Here is a 25,430-nt window from a genome sequence, read left to right on the forward strand (position 1 = left end):
CTTTGTTATCTCCATGAATCGCTTCCTGTCCTCTTTCGCACTCCATCTTGTCCCCTATCTTTCCTGTCCATCTCATTTACCTTTCTCTTCTTTCCCCCCTCCTCTCATCCTAACCCTCCGCCCCGTCCTTCCCCCCTTCCTCCCTCCCTCCCTCCCTCGCTCGCTGCAGTCAATATGGCATCCATAATGAAGGCCGGCGTTACGTAAGAAGCAACAGAGCAGTATGGGCTCGGTCAGCAGATGTAGAGATACTGTACGGCTTTTGTTAAAGGTGTCATTATGTACAAATCCCCCAGTCACCTGTGATACAAGGTGGCATGTAGGACATGTATGTGTTCGTGATTGCCTACAGGTCTATAAGATGTCATTAAGCCTGTAGAAAGCTTCACCGCCATGATGGATAAAGACGAGTAAGAGCAGCTGGGGAGGGAGGAAAGAGGCAGCGGTCCATGAGACAACCAAGAGAGCACACATACATGTGCTAATGGACCTCATACCTTCATGCAGCCATGTGACTCAATGCATGCAAACACCAAGGACGCTCTGTCCTCTACAGGTTCCAGCCATGCACGCATTGGATTGGAGGATCTCCTCGCACCCACAGCTTAACAACCATCACTCTGTGGAATATTTACATTGCTGTTCACACGAGGAATATGACTCCAGGAGGATTTCGCTGATGTTTTATTTCCATAATCTCTCACAGTTCATCATAGTCGCTTCACACCTGTTGTATTTCAGTGCAGGCATTAGCGGACAGTGAAAGCCGTGATTAAGGAGAACCACTGTCGTCTGTAAAGCTTCTCCTGGAGCCGCTGATGAATTACTCCCATAGCGCCGAGCTTCACTGAGCATGGCTGCCTGTTTGGGAGATCTTGAGTAGCATTTAGATCCAAGCAAATCCAATCAGTTGACGTTCCCGAAACATATTAATCTTTGAAGTCATTCAATCTCATATTGACTTGCTATAACTGCAGTAATAGATTTTTTGGCCACCTGGGGGCAGCAGAAACAAGTTATCTACGCAACAGTGACATATCATCATGTTTTAGGTTGATATGGTGAACCTATAATTTCCAGAATTATATGGTAAACAGACTGTACACTACATATCTCATTCGCACACATTCGTACGCTAATGGCATTGGCTGCCATACAAGGTGCCAACTCCTTTTTAAGGAGCTAATGTTGTATAGAACATCATCGTTTATTTGGAGTCCTGTTTGTGTCCAATCTCCACTGACTTTTATCTCTGTTTTTCCGGCTCCACTAACTCCTGGAGGAAATGTGTCTACTAAACGCTTTTAAATGCTCCACTATGTTCGCCAGCTGTTCTCTCTCGACTGTGTCTGTCTGCTGTTTGGTGCTGTTTGGTGCTGTTTAGGTCTTGTACAGTGAAGGTTTGTGGAAGGTTTCACTGAAAACTATCCTATGAGACCCATGAGGGTGAACTAAAACGGTAAAGCTGTGGTCTGAAAACTCAAAACAATGAGCTTAAAGATGCTAAAATGCTCCTTAGTGCTGAGTCCTGTGATCTTTAGCTTAAAGCAACATTGTGCAAAAATTGGGTATTTTTGCAATTTAGTGCCGCCAGTTTCAGAGTGTAACACCACTGTGGTGAATTTGGACAATTGCACACGTGTATTTGTTCTGATCATATTACTTATGATCAAAAACTAGCTAGTTGACAACTAGCAGCCAAACATCAAGCAAGTAGCCAACTAATATTACTGACTAGTCCAAAAATAAGAATCCCAGCTCAGCGTCTGTCTTTCAGCCTTTTATTTCACCAAGCTATCGTCAACGACTAAAAGTCAATCCCAGATTTACTTTCGTCCGGATGCTCCTTGCTCAGCCACTCTCCTTGGTCTCTTTGTCTCTGTTAGCTCCGGTTCTGGCATGACACCAGCTCTGCCAAAAGGCCAATGGTACAAACACTAACACTCACCCAGTGCTCTAAACTCACAGTTCAGGAAGCCCGGCTAACAAACTGAGTTTACATTAGCTAACAGGAGCTACTTAATTTACTTTACTCTCTGAATGTACGTATAAAATGTCAATGTAGCATAAAAATGATTGAAAATCTGTTATTTGATGGTAGAAAAGTTGCACAGTGTCTATGTATCTGTTATTTGATGGTAGAAAAGTTGCACAGTGTCTATGTTTAATGTACAGATAATCAGATTATCATACATCCCTTCAGCTCTATGGAGCTTTGTAGCCTCATTTAGCTCATTGTTTCGATTGCACAGGCGGCTGATTTCAGCAAACGAACTATAATAAGACTTCACACGACCTGCTCAGCAGTAAAAGTTGGCAACTATGGTCAGCGTAATAGAGCATTTTAGCAGCTATGGAGCCAGTGGTGGAGACCTAATTAGAGTTAAAAGAAAAGTAGATATTCATCAGGTAACCAACATCTTTGCTCTGTGTCTTCTGGATTATATACTTACTTAATTAATCCTCTTCGTTCCCTGTGAAACATAAGGCTGCCTCGCTCTGTGTTAGTTCTTCATGTGGATTGAAACTGAATTACCTCAACGTGTTGTCAAGGTTTATTTTTAGGTTGCCTGGTGAAAATCAGATTGTAGTAGGACTACTATGATGAAATGGTGAAGCTATTCGGTGGCACTTTTGAAAGCATTTTTCAGATTCTGTATGAAGTCCAACTGAAGTTGCATCATCAGAGCTCTGATCTGGTGGGCTCAATTTGCCTTCAAGCTGAATATCATACACCCCTTTCCCCTCTACTTGCCACACTCTTTCATCTGCAGGTAAATATTTAGCATGCGAGTCTACGCTGGGAGATTACTCCAAGCTACATTCGTGTGCATTCCCTGTTGACTTCAGTCACGCTTGTCACACAGTCAGAGGCAGAGCAAATCTGGCTGAGGGCACGACCGTGTTGCCAACTGTTGCTGTCATCGCCGCCAGGCTGGCTCCGATATTATATCCAAAAGCGTTTTATGTGAGTCCTAAAGGGGTGTGCAGCTTTTGTGGGTAGAGCTCTAGATTTACAGGGTTTTTCTGTGAGCATGACGATATTAAACCTTCTTTTTGCAGAGGACGTAATGCGTCACTCTGGGCAGAGTTGGTTTTTGCTCTCTCATGTGAACAGTCTGCAGTGTCAGGTAGTTATATCATGTACAGGAAACATTTAATTAGCTGTATGCATTATCTCAATGGACTGTTTGTCCTAAAGAGGAAGGTCAGTGGTGATTCGATAGGAAGGCCAGTATTGATTCAGCCGCTGTAAAGATTGCGGGATTGATTTGATGAGCCATTTGCACAACTGCTGTTTGTGCGGCCCATAAGTAAGCACAAGACAAGAGTCCTGTTTTTACTGTTGGTGTTCAAGTGGTGATTGTTACAGACACTAACATGTTGCATCACTCTGTAAAGTGTTTTTAGCCTGTAGCGGAGACAGTGCAGCAGCCAAATCATTCACAGAGACACGGTTAAACTAAGTCTGGATGAGTCACAGCCTGTTTCTATCCCTCACCCAGGGTTATTTTTACACCTCGCACAGACAATAATCACAGCTTTAAACATTTCTCCTCTCTCATGTGGGTACTCTAAGGTTACAGGTCTGGATTTTCTTATTATTTAGGATATAATTTCCTATTTGACAGTTGTTTATATCTTTCCGCACGATCTGACATTTTCATTTATCTCCCTCTCTTTGTTCCTCCTGGAAGACCAAACCAGTTGCATTTGCTGTTCGCACAAATGTCAACTACAGCCCGAGTAACGATGACGATGTACCCGTGCCAGGCATGGCCATCTCCTTTGAGGCGAAAGACTTCCTCCATGTCAAAGAGGTGAGTTGATGTTCAAGGCAGTGATCCGGGGAAGAAGGAGGGACATTCAAGATAAAGTATCTTTTTATTATTCTGTGTAGAAATTCAACAACGACTGGTGGATAGGACGCCTGGTGAAGGAAGGCTGTGAAATCGGTTTCATCCCCAGTCCGGTGAAGATTGAAAACACTCGCATCCTCCAGGAGCAGAGAGCCAAACAGGGCAAGTTCCACTCCAGGTAAGATCTTCGGCTTGTCTGGGAGGTTGTCTGAAATCAACATAGACTTCTTTAAATGATGGTCTTTTCTTTTCACTAGATTGGGAGCAAACTCATCCTCTAGTTTAGGTGAAGTGGTTCCTAACTCACGGAAATCTACTCCTCCTTCGTCTGGTGAGTATCTTGACAGCCAACTTTAAAACTTTAATAGACTCTTTGGTCTTTTAAACCACATTTTAACTGCTGAATTTAAAATTAAAGGTAAGACCTGCTACTTAGATGTTTAATATTTTGACTTCTACCTGCGATAAAGTTGATGTTTTCCTCTTTAATGGCCATAATTGTACTTTTACATGTCTCATTTGCTGTCTCTGTGCAGTAGCATAGATTCTGTGCTACTGTCAATGTGAAATGTACCCCGTTACCTGTGACCTCCTGTGTTCACCTGTGTGATGGTGCTCTTGTCTGTCTGTGTGCGTAGCCATTGACATAGATGCCACAGACTTAGACCCCGAGGACAATGAGCTTCCAGCCAACCTGCGTTCCCCTAAAGCCAGTCCAAACACTGTTATGTCACCCCTAGCAAAAGAGAAACGAATGCCCTTCTTTAAGAAGGTAAACTCTGGACTACCCTACCCTCTCTTCTTCTCTGTCCGTCCGCACCGCTCAGACTAAAATGCCTGTGGCTGCTCGGCCTCACTCAGCGTCCGTCCTGTCTGTCTACACCGCTGTCCTTGTCCCTTCGGCGTGCACCCATCCGTTAGCATGCATGCCTGTTCTTAACCTCTCTCTTTTTCCTCTTCCGTCTCACCACAGCTAAGCAGAAGCAGAAGTCGGTAAGTCGTGGCGTGCAGTGCACCACAATCAGCAGGCTCTGGGGATGACCTCTGTGGTCTGAACTGTACTATACGTTTCCTCTGCAGAGACTCAGCTCTGTACTGACCTCTCACCCTTCACTGCTGCTGCAATCCTCTGTGTTGTGTTTGTGATCGTTCATGTGTTTGTAAGTGAATCCTGATTGAGTGAGAGCTCAGTGTGAACAGACTTTTAATACGCCAGACAAGATTATAGTCTGTTTTTTATTTTTATTTTAAAAGACCTTTTATTGATATTTTCATCGAATACAGCTTTCCAATAAATGTATCTTTTATTAAAATGTTTTTGCAATATACTAAATGTGTGCAAGATCACAACAAAATCTTAATTTCCACGATTACATTTTTTAAAACGCGAAAGCATTTCGTCACAGTACTTCCACTGAAAGTTTCCCATGACGATGCTGACGTGAACCGCGTAATGCAGAGCTGAACTTAGGCTACTAGAAGTATTTGTGCAGAACCACATTGTCCATTAATACCCTCGTGTTAGTCAGCCGTAGTGTGCATCAGTTCCCACAATGTCTCGAGGGAGGTCCAATGACGACAGCAAATGTTAGACAGAAAGAAAATGTTTGGAAGTGGAGAGAAGAGGAAGAGGGGGCGATAGACTGCAACATGAAATCTACTCAAACACTCGAAGTTAACACAGACGGAGAGAGCAGCTTCAACTGTAGGACAAATAAGGGGGGGAATGAGTTTAAATAAATACTGCGTGCTGGATATGATAATCAGTCCTTTTAAGTCATCAACCCTCTCTGCTGTTATTGCTTTAAGAAAGAGAAAGTGCTCGCATTTTCCTCCAGTGTGCTGGCACATCCACGCATCCTTCAAACACGATGCTCTGTCAGACGCCTGGGACTCACAGCAGCATAAGGTTCACCGCCTCGCTGTCAGACGCAGGCAGAAATTCATTTTCCTGAGAGTACGACCAGCAAATATTTATATTTGAGAAGCTGTTGAACAAAATACATGTTTGGCATTTATGACTTAAATGATTAACCAGCTTGTGCAGCGATAAGGAAGTAGTTATACTTGGTAAAACATAGTTATTTATTGCCAGGAGTTAGGATTGATGATAAAAATAAAAGAGGCAGACTACAAGGGTAAAAGTGCAAGTGGATGCTGTTCAAACCAAAGAACAACCAAAAGTGTCCTTTAGAAGTCTTTAATCTTTAATAATAAAGTATTTTATTTAATCAAATGGGGAAATAGCTCCCTATCTAACCATTACTTAACCAAAAACAGAGAGACAGCACCCCTAAACCTAGTGATTTTAAGCAAAATATCTCTGTCTGTGCAATCAGTAAATCAGCTACACCTGACCCAGTCCCCAGCTAGTGAGCAGTGAAAGTCCCTCAGCGAAAACAAGTTGATACAATTATTAACATTCACAATTTAACACAGAGAGACATGTCGGCAAGCTGTGAGAACACCCAACCCCCCCGACTATCATGTAATCCCAATTTAGTGACGTTAGTACCCCTGAAATTGCATCCTGTGGATTGGACAGCTGGACCGGGTGCTGCTCCAATCAGGAATCAAGTGATGACAAATCACCAATCACAAACAGGGGACCACATGCCAACTTATAACTGAACATACACAATAAACACTTCAAGAAATGTTATACATAGGAGTGTTGGCATACAGGGATACAACTTCCCCAAAAAAGAGATTAAGATTTGTAGATTTCTTCTTTTCTTGACTCAAAAGTGACATTTTCTTCATGCTGGTGAAACTTCAGCGTTGGAAACAAGTGATATATCTCACCCCTCTGGCATATTTTAGCCGGGAAATGAGAAATTTGCGATTCAGTCAAAGTGTAAATGAGCTGTTAGGTTGTAATGTTTACATGTTATCAGTTTACTTTTTGGGACTGGAAGTCAGGAGAGTTGGCGGCAACTGAATTGTTGCAGATTCTGTCAAGTGACACACCATTGTAGTTTATTTTTACTTCTGTTACAGAAACGATTGGTGCTCTTTAACTCTAATTTAAGATCAATATATCTTACTGGGTTGAACTCATTGAAATCAGTTGCAAGCAAAGGATTTCTGTGGCACTAACAATGCAGTCGGCTGTGACTGAAATTTACACTGACACGAGCCAAAAAAAAACAGCTTAATGTGTATCATCATGTGAGTCTGCTTAATAAGGTCAGTATTGGCACCAATACCGATCAGCTGCTCTAATTTTCATCAAAATCACCTCCACGATTTGATTTTAAAACCGAAGCTGTTACACAAACTGAGCTCCCACTCTGTCCCGTTTTTTCTACCTGCGTTCTAATTTTTCCGAGTTTTTCAGTTGTAGCTTCTGTCGATCTAATGTGGCTTTTTTCTCCTTGTCTGACTAACTTTTCCTGTTACATAGTTTCCCCCCTTTTTTATTCACGGACACGAGAACCATGAAATGAGAGAATTCATCCAAAGATTCACAAGTTTTTTTTTTGTAACCTGCTTTTGTTATTTCGTCAACCCAAATCAAAGCTAGCTCGTGTTTTGTCGGGCTTGCTGAGGCGTCTCATTTCATGGTTCACGGTGCTTTTTTTAATTGTTCATTGTTCTTCCAACTTCTTGAGTGATTTGTGATGGTATTTACTTTGTCTCCATAAATGTGTGCAACTGTTCTTCTCCTCTCTTAAGACGGAACACGTTCCTCCGTACGACGTTGTGCCTTCCATGCGGCCCGTGGTTCTGGTTGGACCGTCACTGAAGGGCTACGAGGTACGTCAAGCAGCAGAGCGTGTCACTTTTAACTGTTTTGTCTTGATATCTCAAATTAATCCTTTAAATCTCGTGTTCACAGGTGACAGACATGATGCAAAAAGCACTATTTGACTTTTTGAAACACAGATTCGAGGGAAGGTAAGTTCCCTGTGACCTTTTTCTTCTCATCCTGCTTCCTCCCTCATTCTTCCTCTCTCCCCCAACTCTATAGGCTGGTATTTATCTGTCCCCTGAGGTTAGCCGAGGGAGTGTGTAACAAGTTTGTTTGGCCTGGAGATGTGTGCTGCTGCTTTAAATAGGCCCTCTCCATGTCCTTAATAGGCCATAATGGGCCCTAGAGCAGAGCAGGATTCGCCTTACTCAATGTTGAGTCCATCCACCCATCTGAAGCAGAGAGGCCGTGAAGTTAAACAACGCTGAGATCCACTCAGACCACCGGCAGCTGCAGTGATTCATGTTAACTACCTTTTGAGCTCTGTTCTTCAAACCTCAGACATCGTTTCACTAATACAGGATGACAAGTTATCAGGCTGAAATCATGCTTTTCACTCTCAACAAGCTACTGACATGTTACAGAGTGCTTTTATTCTGAAATATGAGTAAGGAGTGCACATCATGCAATTGCACTTGCAGTATATGAGGTCTGTGTGTCGGGAAGCCTCCCAGTATGAACTGTCTCATTTTAATTGTCTTTCACCACTATGCTTCACAGTTTCTGCAGAAACTTCCATATTCGTGATACATTTAGTTATTATGGATGAGTGCGGGTAGACTGTAAATAATTTGGTAACTTCTTTCACATACAATACATAGAAATTCGTATTTTAGCAGTGAGTTTCAGAGTGTAATACCACTGTAAATATGGGCAGCTGTACACGTGTTTGTTGTGATTATATTACTTGTGCGAGTGCAACAACACAGCAGCCAGCTAATATTATTTAACAGTCCAACAGCAGGAAGCCCAGCTCTGCCTTTTATTTTATGACGCTCAGTCCAAGATTTATTCTTGTCTAACAGCCTCTTGCTCGTTCACTCTGAGCTCACAGTCTCAGTCACAGTCTCGTAAAGTTAGTTAAATGTCAAGTTTTAATAAAGGGGATTAATGCCACGTTTTCTGGTCCCATTGGAAAACCTCTCATCGATATAAACAGATATGGATTGGAAAGGAAGTGTTCTGGTTTCTGTTTCTAGTCTTGAGTAGTATCGACTAATCACATTTGAGTGGTCTTTGGTTGCATGTGGAGAACAAAAGCAGTGAAACACATCAACTGAAATTCAATCTCACCTGACGCCAATTCAGCTTTTTATTATCAAATTTAAACGCAGATATCTGTTGACTGGCAGAAATGTGTCTTTCTCGTCGTTCTCACATATGAAGTCGCAGAGGAAGTCCATCATTCTCATTTTTGGACATCTTCCGGCTACACCGTAAGCCCCGAAACATTGGCTGTTAATCGTCATCAGGCGATAAACTACTGAGCAATCTCATTTAAAGTCGTATCAATATTTTTCATCAGACCTCTGGGAAAAGGAATCATTTGTATCAGGAAATGAGTTCACATATTGGGTTCAGCATCAGAAGTCTTGGTCGTGATCCAGCCTCATTTTGCGGGTTTGGGTCAAGTTATCAACTCAATCAAATCAAGCTGACTCCGTTATCTATGTTCAAAGAAAAGGGGATCTGCTTTTATTACGCATGTGTGCATGATTTTTCTTTTGTTTTAACTCTCTGTCTGTTATCGTTTCTCTTTGATTCTCTGAGTTTTTGCAGCTGTTTGCTTCCCCCTTTTATTTCTGGTCTCAATATACAGCAAGAATAAGTGTTTGTCTTGAAATCTCCTTTCAGATCAAGTCCATAAGATCGAGTTCACAGTGTATTTTTCTTGTCTCTTGTTTCAGAATATCAATCACTCGTGTCACGGCGGACATCTCCCTTGCCAAACGCTCAGTCCTGAACAATCCCAGCAAGCACGCCATCATCGAGCGCTCCAACACACGCTCGAATTTGGGTACGTACAAACTAGAAATCGCTGCAATGCCTGGGAACATCTGGTGTTTTGATTCATAATGTTTTCAAGGAGACCAGCTTATGTGGAAAAGGAAGGAAACGATTAAAGAAACACTTGACAATGGCAATGATAACTCCCAAGTGCTCGGAGTGGCCTTGGCCAGTTTTCTTTTGTTAGGAATGAAAGATAAACGCATAAACGCACGATAACGAGTTCAAGAACCCGCTCTGATTTCGACCGGGGTTGATTGGGGTTTAGATGTGATTAGAATGAAACAGATTCCTGAGTCAAGCTGAGGTGACAAGGCTAATGTTTGCAACGTATCAGCATAAGCGTCAGTCAGCGGCTGCAGCAGAGTAAGAAGCCCCAAGGAAAAGCATACGCTGGGATCAAAACATTTTTTAGGATCACACACTAGGACTCGATCATGTTACCTCTTACTTGTTCACTCATAAAGAGAAAATATCCATCTTAACAAGCCATTTTGTGCTCTATGGAGCCTGAAATCTTCACTTCCCCAAAAAGAGAGTAAGATTTATAGACTTGCTTGTTCTTTTCTTGACTTAGTGACATTTTCTTCATGCTGCTGAAACTTTTCCCTTCTTCAGGATACAATAAATAAATTCAGCGTTGGCAACAAGTGAAATTATCTCACCCCCTCTGGCATATTTTAGCCGGGAAATGAGAATTTGTGAGTCAGTCTAAAGTCTAAATGAGCTGTTAGGTTGGAATGTTTACGTGTTATCAGTTTACTTCAGACTTTGTCGTGACTGGAAGTCATGAAGCTTGGCCCGAGACTCTTCTCAGATTGGGAACCGTGCCCTGCTGTGATATTTGTAGGATAGATTTTGCAGTCACGTCGTCATCTGTTCGAGTGGGGGTTGTGTGATGTAACAGTCTGTATTTGTTAGAGGTAACAGAACACGGCTTCACTGTTCCTCTCAGAGCGATTAGTCCTTTAAGCCTGGTCCCTAAAGTCATGATGTCTTTTGAATATTTAAGTTTCCACGAAACAGAAAGAGCCGAGCATAAAATCAGCGATGCTGTGCAGTCAGGTTATTCAAACCATGTTGAGTAGGTTAAGATTTATTTATATGACCCTTTTAAAAAGAAGAGTAACAGTAAATACAATAAAACATTAAATATCAAAAGGCAGGATAGTGATAAAGCTAAATTATGAAAAACATTTGCAAACAACATTTAGCAGATGGACATAAAAATTACATCCATCTTCCGGTTAGAAAGTTAGTAGTGGTACCTTTTGAATAGATCCAGGCTAGTCGTCGCCCCCCTTTTCCCCTTTAGTAGCTTTATATTTAGCACATAAATAGAAGTGGTATCAGTCTTGTCATTTATTTCTCTATTTCCCAAAATGTTTCCACTGAAAGAGGATAAATAATAGCACTGACTCTTGCATTTCTTCTAAAATATCTCACACATTAAAATATTCTGCATGCTGTGAACTTTTGCACAATAACCAGTGAACACTTCCTGCACAAACTGTACAGCTCTTTTCATTTTAAAAACATATTGTACATATATTTATATCTTTTAGATATTTATTTAATGTTTGTTGTGCATAAAAGCACAGAGACAAACTCCTTGGACGTGAAAAAAACCTGTTTCTGATTCTTTAGCTGAGGTCCAGAGTGAGATTGAGCGAATCTTCGAACTGGCCCGGACGTTACAGCTGGTAGTTCTGGACGCCGACACCATCAACCACCCGTCTCAACTGGGAAAGACCTCCCTCGCCCCCATCATCGTCTACGTCAAGATCACCTCTCCCAAGGTGAGTCACATTAACATATTTGATCCAGTGACAGTCAGTCACTGCTCCTCTGTGTTTTCCTGTAACTGAGCTGCTCCGTAGCTGTAATTTTTAAACAAATCATGTATTTGAAAGCGAGCAAACGCGTGAGTGGACTGATTCATCGCTCTGACCTTCAGTTTGAGTAAAAAAAGGCTCATGATTCAGTGATCAATTAAAAGAAACAGGCTTTTGGGTAACACACAAAACGAGAGAAAGCATAGCTAAGGAGACGCGAGATAGAAGCTTTAAATCAAAGTGGCATCAGTGCGAATCACACTCACACTCTTCTACCACCTGTCTTCTCAATTACAGCCTGCTGCCATATTATATGCAGCCAAACTTATAAAGGGAGTTTTATAAGTTATTATAAAAGTATTTAAGCAGCGGTGGAAGAAGTACTCAAAAGTACCAATACAAGAAAGGTCTGGCGTCCCTTCCTGGGGGTCATGTCTCCTTTAAATTAACAGGGAGTTCTGCTTCATAAATCTGTTCTCATTTTATGGATTTTAAAATGTTGAATAATTTAACTTTTTGGTCCTCAAACAGCTTAATTTAAATAAAGCCAAGTACGGCGTATCCGTGGCGTCACCCACAGGTTTATGAAGAGTCGTTTTGAACCTGAAATGTGACAACGGCCTCCAGCTCGACGTGATTTTAAAGTCAAAAGCCAATAAAAGAAATAGACAGTAGTAAAAAACCTTAAATGTCAAGTAAATGTACTTAGTTACTTTACTTTGTCTTTATTGTTTAGACTTAATTGTTGCTCGCACAAAGCCTAAATTTAGTTTTGGCAAATAAAACAATCGTGACCTCGTTCTGTCCTTTTCTGCCTTCAGGTGCTGCAGAGGCTCATCAAGTCCAGAGGCAAGTCTCAGTCCAAACACCTCAATGTCCAGATGGTGGCCGCGGATAAGCTGGCTCAGTGCACTCCTGTAAGTCCAGCGGACCTCAATTACCACCGATTTTGAACCCCAGTGTTTAAAATAACCTGGAGGTTTGTCCTTATAGAGATGTTTTGGCTCTGTTTTAGTTTCATGTCGCATATCTGAAGTCAGATTTTTTTATATAATTCATGCCAGTTCTATTTCTGCAATCTGCTTGGTTATTATTTTAGAAAATGAAGCAAGCACCCCGGGCTTGTGAAAGTGCAGGCTTAATTTAATTCACATAGCAGTTCATATCTTTGGGGAGTTACTTAACTCTGACATCTTGTGTGTATATATAGAGATCATTATGGTTTCTTCATAAATAAATCTAGTTTTAGAAGTCCATTTCCATTTTCTTTAACTCTGTCCTCACCCTTTCGTCTTCTTCAGGAGATGTTCGACATCATCCTGGATGAGAACCAGCTGGAGGACGCATGTGAGCATATGGCTGACTACCTGGAGCTCTACTGGAAGAGCACTCACCCCACCAGCTTCAATCCCCCCAACCCAGTGCTAGCCCCATTGCAGGTAACATCAGGGCGGGGATAGCTGTCTGAACAGGACAGGGTGTGACAGACAGAGCTAGAAACAGAGAGTCTTATTTAATTTCCATATAATGAACAATAAATAGGATTAGGATACAGCTGTTACAGATACAGTCCGCTGAGAGGACATTTAGTAATTAAAGCAAGTCATGTAGAAGTATGCAGGTTAATGTACTAAAAGAGACAAAAGGAACTTATAATAAAAGGATATAACATTTAATATTTATGTTAACAAACATGTTCAGTATTATTATTCTCATCTGTCTCATCAAGAAGAATTGATTTTCTGCGTCGTGTTTGGACACAAATAATAAGTTTCAGGCTGAATTCAATAAATCATAAACTTTTAACTTCTGTTTGTTATTGTCCACTCTAAAAGAAGAGCTTAAAGCCTCATTAGGCTGCATTCAGACTTCGCCGCTGTGGTGAAAATGCAGGTTTTTCTCTTCATCTGATTCGGGGTAATCCATTTTTTGGTGCTTTAGGCTGCAGGGGTGACCGCCGCCAAAGAAACACAGCGACCTGCGGCAGAGAAGTTAAGCCAGATCCACAATTTGATGGGTCGAGAGAGAGAGAGAGGGAGGGAGAGTGCTGGTTGAGTGACATAGCCAGTGAATGAGAGTGAGGGAGCGCCAGCATCAATAAAGTCGATCAATCAGAGAAATAAAAAGTTGTTTCCTGATTCGTACGGTTACGCTCAGCATAAATAGACATATCTTGGTCATTAGATAGAAGATAGACATTCAAAAATATAAATTCGTATATAAATGTAGTTTTTGCTCCCATGTTTCATGAGTTCAAGTAAAAGATGTAAGACTTCTTCTACGCACACGATATTTCTCCCAAAATTTTAAGCCAATCAGAGGCAGAATAAGGCGAGTCAGGACACTGACTCCTGATGTCAGATGGATGGACTCCATATCCATGCGAAGCTGAAGTGTTCACTTACGTTGATTTTAACAGGTTTGAGAGAAATAAACCTTTAGTGTGCAGAGAAGAAGTCAAAAACAAAAGTGTCGAACACTTAACAGTAACAATCAACAGCTAATGTGTCATATCTGAGTGTGTACATGCTGTATAAATCACTTAACATCTACCCTCTCTCCATCCACTGCCACCACTTTGGGAAATGTAAGGATGAGAATGAGGAAAATCCTGGTTTTGAGGAGCACACTCCTGGTACTGAGGAGCAAACTCCTGGTACTGAGGAGCAAACTCCTGGTATTGAGGAGGAGGAGGAAGAGTCAGCTTAACATTGCTTAGTGTGGTGAGTGTGGAGAAGCCCTCAGATAAAGGTGCCAGAGGTCCACGAGGATTGAACTCCAGGATTCATCAACCTTTAATGAACGGTTGATGAATATTCAAACAGTGTGTGTGTTCAAGTGTGAGAATATTAATCTGCATGTGTTTGGTGTGTTTGCGGTGTGTTTTTTTGCTTTCTGTCACCTCACTGACTGCTGTGTTACTGGCTTCAGGGCAGCAGTGCAGAGCAGAAAGGAGACAAAGCGTTAGTGGAGAGAAAGGGCTCCAGAGAGGATCACCAGCACCACCATCATCATCACCACCACCACCACCAGAGCCAGGACCAGGCTGACGCCGACGCAGAGGCCGAGGGGGAGGGCAACGAGGAGGAGAGACCTCTGCGGACGGAGTCTTCCAAGAGAGCCCAGCACATCCACCACCGTTCGTCTTCCACCAGGACTGAGCACCACAACCACCATCACCACCACCACCACCACAGCAGTCGAGCCCGGGGCCTCTCCCGGCAGGAGACTTTGGACTCGGAGACCCCCGAGAGCCGAGAGAGCAGAGAGAGCAAAGACTCGGCTTACATCGAGCCACGCCCTCAGCTCCTCCACCAGGAGGAAGAGGAGGAGGAGGAGGAGGAGGAGCAGGAGGAAGTAGAGGAGGAGGAGGAGGAAGAGGAGGAGGAGGAGGAGGATCTAGGGGAGGGGCACCCCCAGCAGCAACAGCGTTACGAGCCACTGCCCCACCGGGACCACAACCACCATCACCACCACCACCATCACCGCGGTGGTGGGGCGGCAGACGAAGCCGGCCACAGCACGGGACACCACCGCTCGAAGGAGCGCGAACAGGACCATAACGAGCGTAACAAGCAGCGCTCGCACCACCACCGGCCCGCACGCGACCACCACCATCACTACTACGACCGGGACAGAGACAGGGACCGAGAGGGGGAGGTGGCTCCCAAAAAGAGGGGTGATGCAGGGGAGTGGGCCAGAGACTCCTACATCCACCAGTGACAGACCAAATCCCTCCTGATGAAGCTCATGTGGACTCTCCTCTTCTGTTCTCCCATCGTGCTGCTATACCCTGAAACCACAGCATCCTATTTATGTACACTTCCTTTGTAAATGCTGTTGCATCTTTTTCAATGGCAGGATTTTGATTACATAGATACAAATATAAATATATAAATATATGTATGTGTGTATCTATGCATAGACGTTGTTTATGTGTGGATATGCATGAATATTCTTAAATATGCATATTTTAAACCTGTGTTTGATAAAGCATGACACAAAAGCAGAAGTATTTCTGTACTGAGCTGTGCTTTCTGTGATTAGCATTTTTATTTTTATTATTATAATTATTATTATTAGTTTCTTTGTTTTTTTTGCTTGCTACCACTTGAATAATTTGTTCCTTCAGACTACTGCTAGGGTTGACTGCAACGGTTGACTAACCAAGTTAGTTTGATGCTGTATTTGCAGAGTATTTTGTTTGTTTTAAACAATAGTTTGGCAATTTGGGAAATACACTCAGTCGCTTTCTTGCTGAGAGTTACACTCAGGTGACAGTTTACTAGGTACACCAGTCCTGCAAACTGTTTTAAAGCTTCTCCATCGAACTTTGTGATCATTTTGGATGTGTAGTTAGCTTGTAGTGCTCTTGATAGTTTCTGTTATTTTGTCTTCCCCCTGTTTATATCAATGAGGGTCGTCTAAATAACAGAAACACCTTCCAGTATTAATGCAATACAGCTCAAACGCACCACAAACATCCGGACTGATCATACAGTTACATTATAACCTTCATGATTTATTAGCCTGTACTGTTCCCTGATGAGGTTCAGCGGTCACAGAAAATAGATGCTACCTAGTAAACTGGCAACTGAGCCCAGACGAGAAGCTCATTGAAGTAAATATGAAGCTAAAGCTAGCTCAGCTTACACTGAAAACGGGGAAACTGCTAGTCTGAGTCTGTCTGAAGATTTTAAAAAATCCTCTACCAGCACCTCTAAAACACTAATTTACTCTTTATATATAATTTGTTTAGTCTAAAATCTCCACTTAAAGCTAACTTGTGCTAATTAGCGGTCAATGTTAACTGTAGCTGCTTCTTAGCTGCTAAGGATAGCTTAGCTATAGCTGCTACTTAGCTACTATTGCTAGCTGTAGCTGCTACTTGGCTGCTAATGATAGCTCAGCTGTAGCTGCTACTTAGCTGCTAATGATAGCTCAGCTGTAGCTGCTACTTAGCTGCTAAGGATAGCTTAGCTGTAGCTGCTACTTAGCTGCTAAAGATAGCTCAGCTGTAGTTGCTACTTAGCTGCTAAGGATAGCTCAGCTGTAGTTGTTACTTAGCTGCTAATGATAGCTCAGCTGTAGTTGCTACTTAGTTGTTAAGGATAGCTTAGCTGTAGCTGCTCCTTAGCTGCTAAGGATAGCTTAGCTGTAGTTGCTACTTAGCTGCTAAGGATAGCTTAGCTGTAGCTGCTCTTTAGCTGCTAATGCTAGCGGTAGCTTCATATTTAACGGGCAGATGTGAAAGTGGTCTCGATCTTCTGCTCCAACTCTCAGTGAGAAATCCGTGAAGTGTCAGATAACTTTGTCAGTTTTATGTTGGTCATTTTATTTCTTAGTTCCCTTTTTTTTTTTTGAATTCTGCGTCCACAGTTTTTTAGACTTGATTTGGTTTTATGCCTCGTTCGAGGTGCACCTTAAAAGGTCTTGCCTTACAAGACAAACAACTTACTAGAGTAACTTTCTCTCTTTAACATGCAGTACTGTTCTTTGTATGGGTCCAGAAACATTTTATAACATTGATACACCCTTTATTCTGCACTTTTAACTGATTCACGTTGGTTTCAAGTGAAAGCGATTTGATATGACATTAGCAACTTACAGTACCAAAACTCCATCGAGGTTCATCTTTTATTAAGTCTCCCCTTTTATAACGAATGTTGTTTAACTCCCACTTCATAGTGTAAAGAATGTTTATTTTAGGAGATCTTCACTTAAAAATCAACTCAAACGATTCAAAATGTTTACCAGACAAAGATTTTGTTTATTTCACTCCCCTGACAAAGATCTATTTAACGTAGAGTGATGGTTTAAGAGCCTCCAACGCCGGCCCCCGTGTGCTTAAATGAAATGCAAAAGTTGGATCACGTCATATTTTCAGACATATCGACTCTGAAAATCTGAATTGAGCCTCTCTGTTTACAAAACCACCAACCAATGTCCCTTCACTGTCTTTGTTTTTGCCTGACAATTGTAATTATTAAAAAAACAAAAGAAAAGAAAAAACTAAATTTCTATGCTACATTGGTAGCATTACAGATTTTCTAACAGTGTACATGTGTATGTACGTAATGCATAAATATAAAAGGAATAAAGTTGGCAACAAAGGACGGACGAAGAAGGGCGGGAGAGGAATTTGATGTGTGCTTTGTCAAGAAGACCCAGACGGGAGGAAAGGGAGGGAAGCGATGTCGGGTCTATAAATAGTCCATCTGAAAAACTCGACTGAGGTAGGCTCACCGGCCTAGCCTCCTTAGTCGTCATGACAACATCGACATGAATGACAATACTGAGGGGATGAATCTTAAAATAGGAAGTAGACGAAACAAGCGCTCCCGGAGTTGATCTTTAATGTTTGAACGTCAAAACTGGGGCAGTAGTTTTAATCGGTGATGTGTTTCCAGATAAAAAATCTGATGTTATTCCCAGGAAGAGGTCGTTGTGAAGGTCCTCACGGGCCAGATGTTTGACCGTACACACGAATCTGCACTGAATAAATGAACATTAAGTATTTTAAGGTGTTTTTAGAACAATGTTTAATCAATTTGTGTTGTTTTTTGATATAAAAATGACACAAAAGGGAGATTTTAAAGTCTTTTATCACAAAGAAATTAATATAACCTCCTCCACAGACAGAGCCACACAGCATCGTCTCTGTTAAGTACTAATTAGCTCCACCGCTGCTAAAAAGACACTAAATTCTTAATACCTCTCATGACCTCTTTCTGCATGCTACTTCCTGAGATCCAGCCAATCCGCTGTCACCATGGCAGCTGTGTCGTCACTGTTGTTATGGCGACGCTAGCCCTGCTGCATTTGCCAATACTCATTCAGCCTCCATCCCCACGTGCCTTCCCTCCCTCTCTCTCTTTTTCCCCCTCTGTGTTTATAAAGCTTATCCCTATATGGCCCGCAGTTTTAGAGAGCAGCTGTTGAGAGGCAGATGCTGTAAACAGCGCAGTGAGCGTCTTTGTCAACACTTCACCCCCCTCCTTTATCTCCACCCCGTCAAAGCACACAGAGTGTCGTAATATAAACACTATTGTTCCCGACCTGTAGTCAGTTTTTCAGGAACTTGGCAATAAAAAAGCCGATGGTGTCCCTGTCGGCTCTGCAGGGGAGCGGAGCTGCCCGGTCTGTTCCCGTCTGGTCCCAGCTCAGCTCAGGACTGAACCGCTGGAGGAGGCAAAGCTGCTCCGGTGACAGGCCGGCTCCCAGCATGCCTCCTGCGCCGATGTGAGGCTCCTGAGAAAGACAGTGATTTGATAACACTTCCAGATCATCACTCGGGAGCATTTGTGAGTTTTGTGGCTGTTTTTACCTGAGGCTGAAGCGTGAGGCAGGGGAAGGTGTCGAGGGCCCAGGCTACCTGCTCCTCGTTCTCAGCTAGAGTCACCGTGCAGGTGCTGTAGACAAGAACTCCACCTTTCTTCAACAATCGCACCGCCTGCAAACAACCACAAGATGTATGGAGTCATGTGTTTGTATTAACATTTTTAACCATGTGATAATGTGAAATTCTATGGTGCTTTAAAGCGAGTTTTAGCTCATTGTTTTGGTTTTTCCCAGCACACAACTTCACCGCTTTGTTCCACTCTCACTGCTCTCATAGCAAAAAACTCTATACACACTACAGTACCTGCACAAAAAGCCAGATATTTCCCCTCTGGAGATGGTGGAGACCAAAAACAGAGCAAAAAGAGAGTAAATATTGGGAGTTACTTTAATTTAGTGACCAGAAACACGTCTCCAAATAAATCACAATGTTGCTCTGTAACTGCTGGAAGTGTAAATAAGTATGTCAGCTTTAAAAGTAATGATACTTCAGTGTTCAGAACTTATTTCTGCTGTTCCGAAGTGACCAAAAATAATAACTTGTTTCAGATTTTATATCAAAGTTAATGACAGTATTAAGAATGGACGGTGTCATCCATAGGCTAATCTAAAAATTGGCCTGAGGCGGCTGAAAGACGCCTGGTTGCTCAAACAAGCCATCTGTAACAGCACCTACCTGTCAAAGCGTCTACACTGTTAATTATGCATAACTTTAAGTCTTAATATAATTTGAACAGGTGAGTTATATAAAAATTCACCCTCAGTACAGTTGTCATTAACAGGGAAATTAGCTATAGAGACCAAAACTGTTTTTTGTACCAGGCTGTAAACATGTTTATTTCTGCTGTGAAGTTGGACATTTGAACATGGGGACTTATGGAGACTGACTCATTCTGGAGCCAGACTCAAGTGAACGTTTGAGGAAATGCAGTTTTTGGCGCTTCACTTCTCAGCCAGAGTTTGTGTTATATGTGTAGAAACAGCTCAGTCTCTTCCTTAAGTCCATGTTATGTTGCTGAATAACCTTGAGAAAATGTTGATGGAGCGTTACACTGTTTTTATCACCTGGGGGATAAATGATGTCCTCTGCGCTCGAATAATCCACCTCACAGCTTATGGCTTAAAGCGAAAAAAAAAAAAACACACAAAAAAGATCCACCTCCAACTAGATTTATATATTTGTATAAATAAATAATATTGGTAAAGGCAGAAGGAGAAATATGTTGCATAACTGCTTTCTATTGAACAAACAGTTTTTTTGCACGACACTCTTTCTAAGTGTAAAATCGTAGAAAATGTTACAGCATCGATGGGCTGCAGTTTTAAAAAGACGCTTGATGAGATTAGACTCGGAGATTTACAAAGAAGACTTGATGTATTTATGATCTGTAAACTACACGCTGCTGCCATCTAATGGTCAAAAAACGAGTTACTATCAATGTGACATGAGGACAACCCTCCAGAGGGTATCGGGTGTTTTGTGTGTGTGTGTGGTAAAAACCTACAGCGTGGAATAACTTGCGCTGCAGTGGCTGGTAGGAGCAGATCTCCTTCAGGCTCCAGGTACTGCCCATGTTGGGTCTCTGCCCAAGTCCGCTACAGGGAGCGTCCAGCAGAACCCGGTCGAAACTTTCAGGCGGGAAGGGAGGTCCTGTTCAGAAACACAAGACTGAATCCTGCTGTTATCGACTTAACAAATATCAATCTGAGATCTGTCCTTGCTGTCGTTGTTTACCTTCAGTTTCCTGCGCCGGGTCGCTGCTCACAGCTTGAGTGCTGTTAAAGCAAAAGGCTTTGATGGAGCGTAAATGCAACGTTTGGGCGTTTTGAAGAATCCGATCGATCTTATTTCGAATCCTGTCCAAGGCCACGACCTCGCCCTGCGTGAAAGAGACAGAGATGAACTTACAAGGCTTGGAAATCATCAGTTATACAGTCCTCAGATCCTTTACTTAAAGGGATAAGTTCAGTGTATTTATACATTTATGTATGCATCTCTAAATATACGATTGTGAGGGTCAGAAATACGGGAGATGAAGCCAAAAACAGTTCTGGTTTTGTTTAATTGGAGCCAATGGGGCAGTTGGATGGCGCTCCAAATGTGTCCATTTTCTTCGATAGTTCCGTATTAAATTATTAAAAATACGAACACTAAAAGCCAAAGCAATGAGGTCTCAGCTGTGCTGAACATTTTCATGTTTGAACAAAGTTTCTACGTTAAAGAATTTGGATCTAGTTGTGTCAAAAAGAACCGGTTCTGACAACCAGAGCGGCGAACATCTGCAGCCGACCCATTCATGAACTTGTACCTGATCCTCCATGAGTGCTGCGATGTGACAGGTCTTCCCTCCGGGTGCGGCGCACATATCCAAGATCCGTTCTCCAGGACGAGGCCCGAGCACGTGGCCCACGACTATAGAGGGGAGGTTCTGCATCGGCATGAAATCACACGTGTGAAGAGGCAGAAGTTTAACCAAACCATCATTTTGATATTACTAGATAGGAACAGTACACATAAACACCTGCAGGAATGCCAGGCTGGGTAGAACGCCATCAAAGGAAGGACTCTGGTAAAGTGGCTCCACCATCTGAACACCGATTCCTCTAAAACAACAGACGACAATGACCCACAAGTAGTTTTTTAAAATCATGCAGACACTAAAATTGTTGTATCAGGATGAAGCAGGTCAGGCATCCGTTTTGTGAATGCTAATAACTTATGAACACCAAGAGATAGAGAGATTTTCAATTTATCTACTTACTTGGGAGGTTCCCCAGTGCAGAAGATCCTTGAGCGATCCATCTGAGCGACTCCATTTCCCACAAACACCCTCTTCCCCTCGAAGCTCGTGGCTCCTCGGGTGCACCTACCCTCCAAATCAGAGAAGACGGACACCACATCTCCAGCCTTCATGTCTGAAAACAAAGAAACACTTTCACGTTAGATGACCACAAAGTAAAAGCATACATGACGTCGACTGATAACTCAAATGAGGAAGTCTTTTTTGAGTCTTACACTTCGGGCTGGCGACGATCCCCGGGGCGAAGACGTGAGCGCCTCTCAGTACAGCGCTGCCACACTGAGCACCGACCACCACCTCCGAGCTGAGCTGCTTCACAGGTCTGAGGATACAAGAGAAAGAGAAGTCATGAACCTCTAAATCTCTCATTGGACATCCTTTTAGTACTGGGGATGTGGCGTTTCCTGGCCACCATGTACCATGATTGATTTTTACTGTATTTTTGGCATCAAAACACACTTGAATGAACACCTAAACAAACTCTGCACAGCTGGAATCGAGTCAGTGTTTTTTTTCTGTCGTTATTTTATGAAATTCCTCGTGGGTTTGGCCTCAGGAAACACCCGCCCAGCGGTCGGACTGATACTGCAATTTTAAGGCTAAGTGTGTACTTCATAGAGCAGATTCAGATCTGTCTGACGTTGTTCCAGCATTCCTCACATACCTCGGGCCATCGACAGGAAGGAGCAGCACATCTGGAATTCGCGGGTGAGGAAGAATCTGAACGGAGATCTCCTCTGCTGATGAGTTGCACATCTGCTGCTTCAACAACAACAACAACATACTGATTGATTAGGACTCGACTGACCGACATGCAGCAACAAAAATCTGAAAACATATCAAGATAAAGATTCACTTTTTTCAGCTCTTCTTCTAACTTGTGTTGGATCTCTTCCAGCGGAGCTAGATGAGTGCTGGCCCGGACGCAAGTGTACGAAGGCGGGTGAGACAGGCATGTGAGCAGCTTCTGGAAACGAGACTCTGCCTCCTGATGACCGACCGCAGCTAACACCTGAACGCAACAGCAAAACAAGAGGACGACGTATGAGACTGAATGATAAGAAAACCTTCAGCAACTTTATTCATTTCAATAATCGGATGATCGGTTCAAAGCTGATAGGGAGTGGAGCCAGTGTCGTGCCAGAACCGGAGCTGGGCAAGCAGGCAAAGTAACCTAATGTTACTGACTAGTCCAACTGCAAGTAGCCCAGCACGGCGTCTGTCTTTCACCAAGCTCTCACCAACCACTAAAAGTCAATCCCAGATTTACTCTTGTCCAACGACGCGATAACTTTCTCATTTTCTTTTCTTAGCTTCCTCTTCTGTCTCTTCACCTCTGTCATTATGTCCATAGAGGCTGTTGAGGCCAGTTACATTGCCCACTTGCCCAGCTCCACTTCTGGTCTTAAAAACCACCTCTTCTTCTTTGCGGTGGTCCAAAACGCCTGTGATACAAACATTAACACTCCCCCGGTGCTCTGAGCTCACGGTCTGGGCACCTGGCTAACAAACTGAGCTAACAGCAGCTACGGTTTACTTCACTGTCCATCAGGAAACTCTGTAAATCACGGAGAGTTGAGGCAGAGCAGGCGGAGGACATCAGATGGAGAAAACAAGAAAACATTTTCTCCATAAAATATGATCCAGTTTTACCAAAATCAGTGAAATAGTTGGTGGTGCGTGACTTAGTGACGTAAAGCGTTACATACTTCTTGCAGGCTATGAAAGAGCAGTTAGAGATTATTCATTGGGGAGATCAAATGTGTTAGTCTGGGTGAATTTGTACTCCTGAGATCAGGATATCGTCTCAACTATGCCGTGAAGATTCCTGTCTTATCTTTTCTAACAGATACATGACGTGTATTTACGATTGTCCAGGAGAGAGCAAATAAAATAAATCCTTACCTCCTTGTTCAGGAACACATTCCTGAGAAATTCAGTCACTTCAGGCTTCAGAGAAATTCTCGGAAAAATCGACATTTCTTCAGCCTGTGCAGAGAGAAGTATCCAATCAGTGAGAGAAGAGTAAATGAATCCTGATTGATGGACTGCAGTAGGAGACAGTCGGACGTATCTGCGATGTGATTACAGCCTGGAAGCCTCTGAAGTTGATCGGATAAGGTTGAACAACTCATCAGTGGTTCAGACTTGCTTACTGGAGGACAATCAGAAAATATCGACACTTCTTTGCAGTGAGTACGGTGAAGTGTTCCTGCAGCACAGACGCTGATAATAATAATAATATACCTGGGATCATTTTAAACTCAAGTTTTTTAAAGAAGTAACAAGTCAGGACTGATCTAGGGTCATTTTACTGCTTTTTTGTTTGTAAGTTTGTCCGCTTTTTGGCCTGTTTTGTGTATTTTCATGTTGAGTTTTGAGTATTTCTGTGTATATTAGCTCAGGCTATGAACGCTGTAGTGCGTGGCATTGATTCATGCTTATAGATGGGATCACCCCGGCCTCTTTGATCACGATATGTCCTTTAATGCCCACATTCATGTCTATATCTGTACGTCAGACTTGTTGTAAAGAAAATACTAAAATAACCTTATTTAATGTGAAGTTATACCCCAATTCACAATACTGACCTGGACTCAAACAAGAGAAATGGTTATATTGTCATTATTTATTAAAAAAAAAAAAAATTCAGAAAAATAAAAAAGGATACTGCAGCTCCTAACCTCGACCAAACGGTTTCTGTAGTGACTCATCAGTCTCTCACATCTACTCTGGAGGATATTTGCCAGTACCAATGTTCTTGTGTCTCCTGTTAATATTTTATTTTTTATATTCCATCTCTCGCTTCCTCTCGGCATGATGACTGACCTGTGTGGGTTCACCCAGGTAAGAATAAAGTGACCTGGTTTTAAATCAGTGATGCACAATTTTCGTCCCTAAACATCTCTGAAGTTATTGGTCCATTTCAGTGGTTACTAATACTAACTGCTTGTTTTAACCAATGCAGCTCAGGATTCACACACGTTTGCACCTACATAAAACTCTTTTTAATTTAGTCTTGACCACACAATTGATTTTTTTTTAAAGAGTATATTGAATTGATAAACCTGCAGCTATAGCTTTCATATAGAAAATAATGGTTTTGATTAAATAAGGAAATCAGGGTGAACCAATAGAAAAGTTTAGAGCAGCACTGTAAACAAATAAACATCAAATAAACAAACAATAACAGTCTGCTTCATTTAAATCAGTGGCACTTTAACAGATGCAGTTAAAACAAATACAGTAGAGCACAGAATAAATAGATCCAGCTCATTTATCTTCACTGACCCTGATCATAAAGTTTATTAATGACACTATATCTGAATTAAATATTACAGAGTGACATTCAGAGACTCTTAAAAAACATTTAAACAGACTTCACGCGGCTCGTTCAACGCGCGCGCTTCTCACATTAATCATTAATTAAAGTAATCAGTTACATTAATAGTCTGCACGTGCGGCGTTAAATCTGTTTTAGTCTGTACTCACGCGCTGTGCATGTCGTGGATGTGCCGAAACTTCCGCATACGTCACTAGCCTGGTCACATGACACTGGTTGAATTGAAGCAATGCAGCCTGTTGATCGGACACACCTGTGTGATACCTGTCTGTCTGTACACCAGCCTCACAAAGACATTAATAAACATGTTATAATGTGTCATAAACCATTTACTACACGTTTATATACAAGCTTAGAAATGCTAAATTAAAGTGTTGTCATTATAACATCCATAAATAAATAAATAAATATCACTATGTATAATATAAAACAATAATAAAACAAAGATCCAGTTATTTTCCCGAAGAAAATTAAATTCAATTAAATTAA

At 42.1% G+C, this 25,430-nt stretch overlaps 2 protein-coding genes across 9 annotated transcripts in view; one reads left to right on the forward strand and one right to left on the reverse strand.

The window, feature by feature from the left end:
- The window catches only part of cacnb2a (calcium channel, voltage-dependent, beta 2a), a 66,614-nt gene extending 50,333 nt beyond the window's left edge, over positions 1–16,281 (forward strand). For 3 of the 7 annotated variants that reach the window (XM_027274268.1, XM_019271667.2, XM_019271665.2), the window contains exons 3-13: positions 3,699–3,821; positions 3,902–4,038; positions 4,118–4,191; positions 4,499–4,632; positions 7,539–7,619; positions 7,702–7,760; positions 9,522–9,631; positions 11,269–11,420; positions 12,278–12,373; positions 12,758–12,895; positions 14,388–16,280. In XM_027274268.1, the coding sequence (XP_027130069.1) occupies positions 3,777–3,821; positions 3,902–4,038; positions 4,118–4,191; positions 4,499–4,632; positions 7,539–7,619; positions 7,702–7,760; positions 9,522–9,631; positions 11,269–11,420; positions 12,278–12,373; positions 12,758–12,895; positions 14,388–15,179 (1,818 nt within the window). In that variant the 5' untranslated portion in view covers positions 3,699–3,776 and the 3' untranslated portion in view covers positions 15,180–16,280. Of the gene's footprint in view, positions 1–3,698; positions 3,822–3,901; positions 4,039–4,117; positions 4,192–4,498; positions 4,633–4,833; positions 4,854–7,538; positions 7,620–7,701; positions 7,761–9,521; positions 9,632–11,268; positions 11,421–12,277; positions 12,374–12,757; positions 12,896–14,387 lie in introns of all 7 variants that reach the window. The other 4 variants (XM_010744122.3, XM_019271666.2, XM_010744120.3 and 1 more) reach the window with 2 other exon arrangements.
- A 525-nt stretch (positions 16,282–16,806) lies between these two features.
- nsun6 (NOP2/Sun RNA methyltransferase 6) lies at positions 16,807–25,225 on the reverse strand. Of its 2 annotated transcripts, none has more exons than XM_019271610.2 (12): positions 25,091–25,225; positions 23,504–23,587; positions 22,455–22,610; positions 22,263–22,357; positions 21,814–21,920; positions 21,560–21,713; positions 21,320–21,401; positions 21,107–21,226; positions 20,533–20,677; positions 20,303–20,448; positions 18,784–18,909; positions 16,807–18,707 (listed from the first exon to the last, which is right to left on the reverse strand). In XM_019271610.2, the coding sequence occupies exons 2-12, from the start codon at positions 23,576–23,578 to the stop codon at positions 18,522–18,524; spliced, it is 1,392 nt and encodes a 463-aa protein (XP_019127155.2). In that variant the 5' UTR covers positions 23,579–23,587; positions 25,091–25,225; the 3' UTR covers positions 16,807–18,521. The 2 variants fall into 2 exon arrangements, with proteins under 2 accessions (XP_019127155.2, XP_019127153.2); XM_019271608.2 differs by having other exon boundaries at positions 22,263–22,360.
- Between the last annotated feature and the right edge of the window lie 205 nt (positions 25,226–25,430).

The sequence above is a fragment of the Larimichthys crocea genome, chromosome XXIII (assembly GCF_000972845.2).
Source record: "Larimichthys crocea isolate SSNF chromosome XXIII, L_crocea_2.0, whole genome shotgun sequence".
Lineage (NCBI taxonomy): Eukaryota > Metazoa > Chordata > Actinopteri > Sciaenidae > Larimichthys > Larimichthys crocea.

What these genes read in the sequence shown, in the direction of transcription:
- nsun6 (XM_019271608.2), bottom strand. Translation starts at nt 23,578, where the DNA reads ATGTCGATTTTTCCGAGAATTTCTCTGAAGCCTGAAGTGACTGAATTT. An exon ending in ATGTGTTCCTGAACAAGGAG is followed by an intron (nt 22,611 to 23,503) that starts GTAAGGATTTAT and finishes TGTTGCGTTCAG; the next exon opens with GTGTTAGCTGCGGTCGGTCA. An exon ending in TGCACTGGGGAACCTCCCAA is followed by an intron (nt 21,402 to 21,559) that starts GTAAGTAGATAA and finishes CTGTTGTTTTAG; the next exon opens with AGGAATCGGTGTTCAGATGG.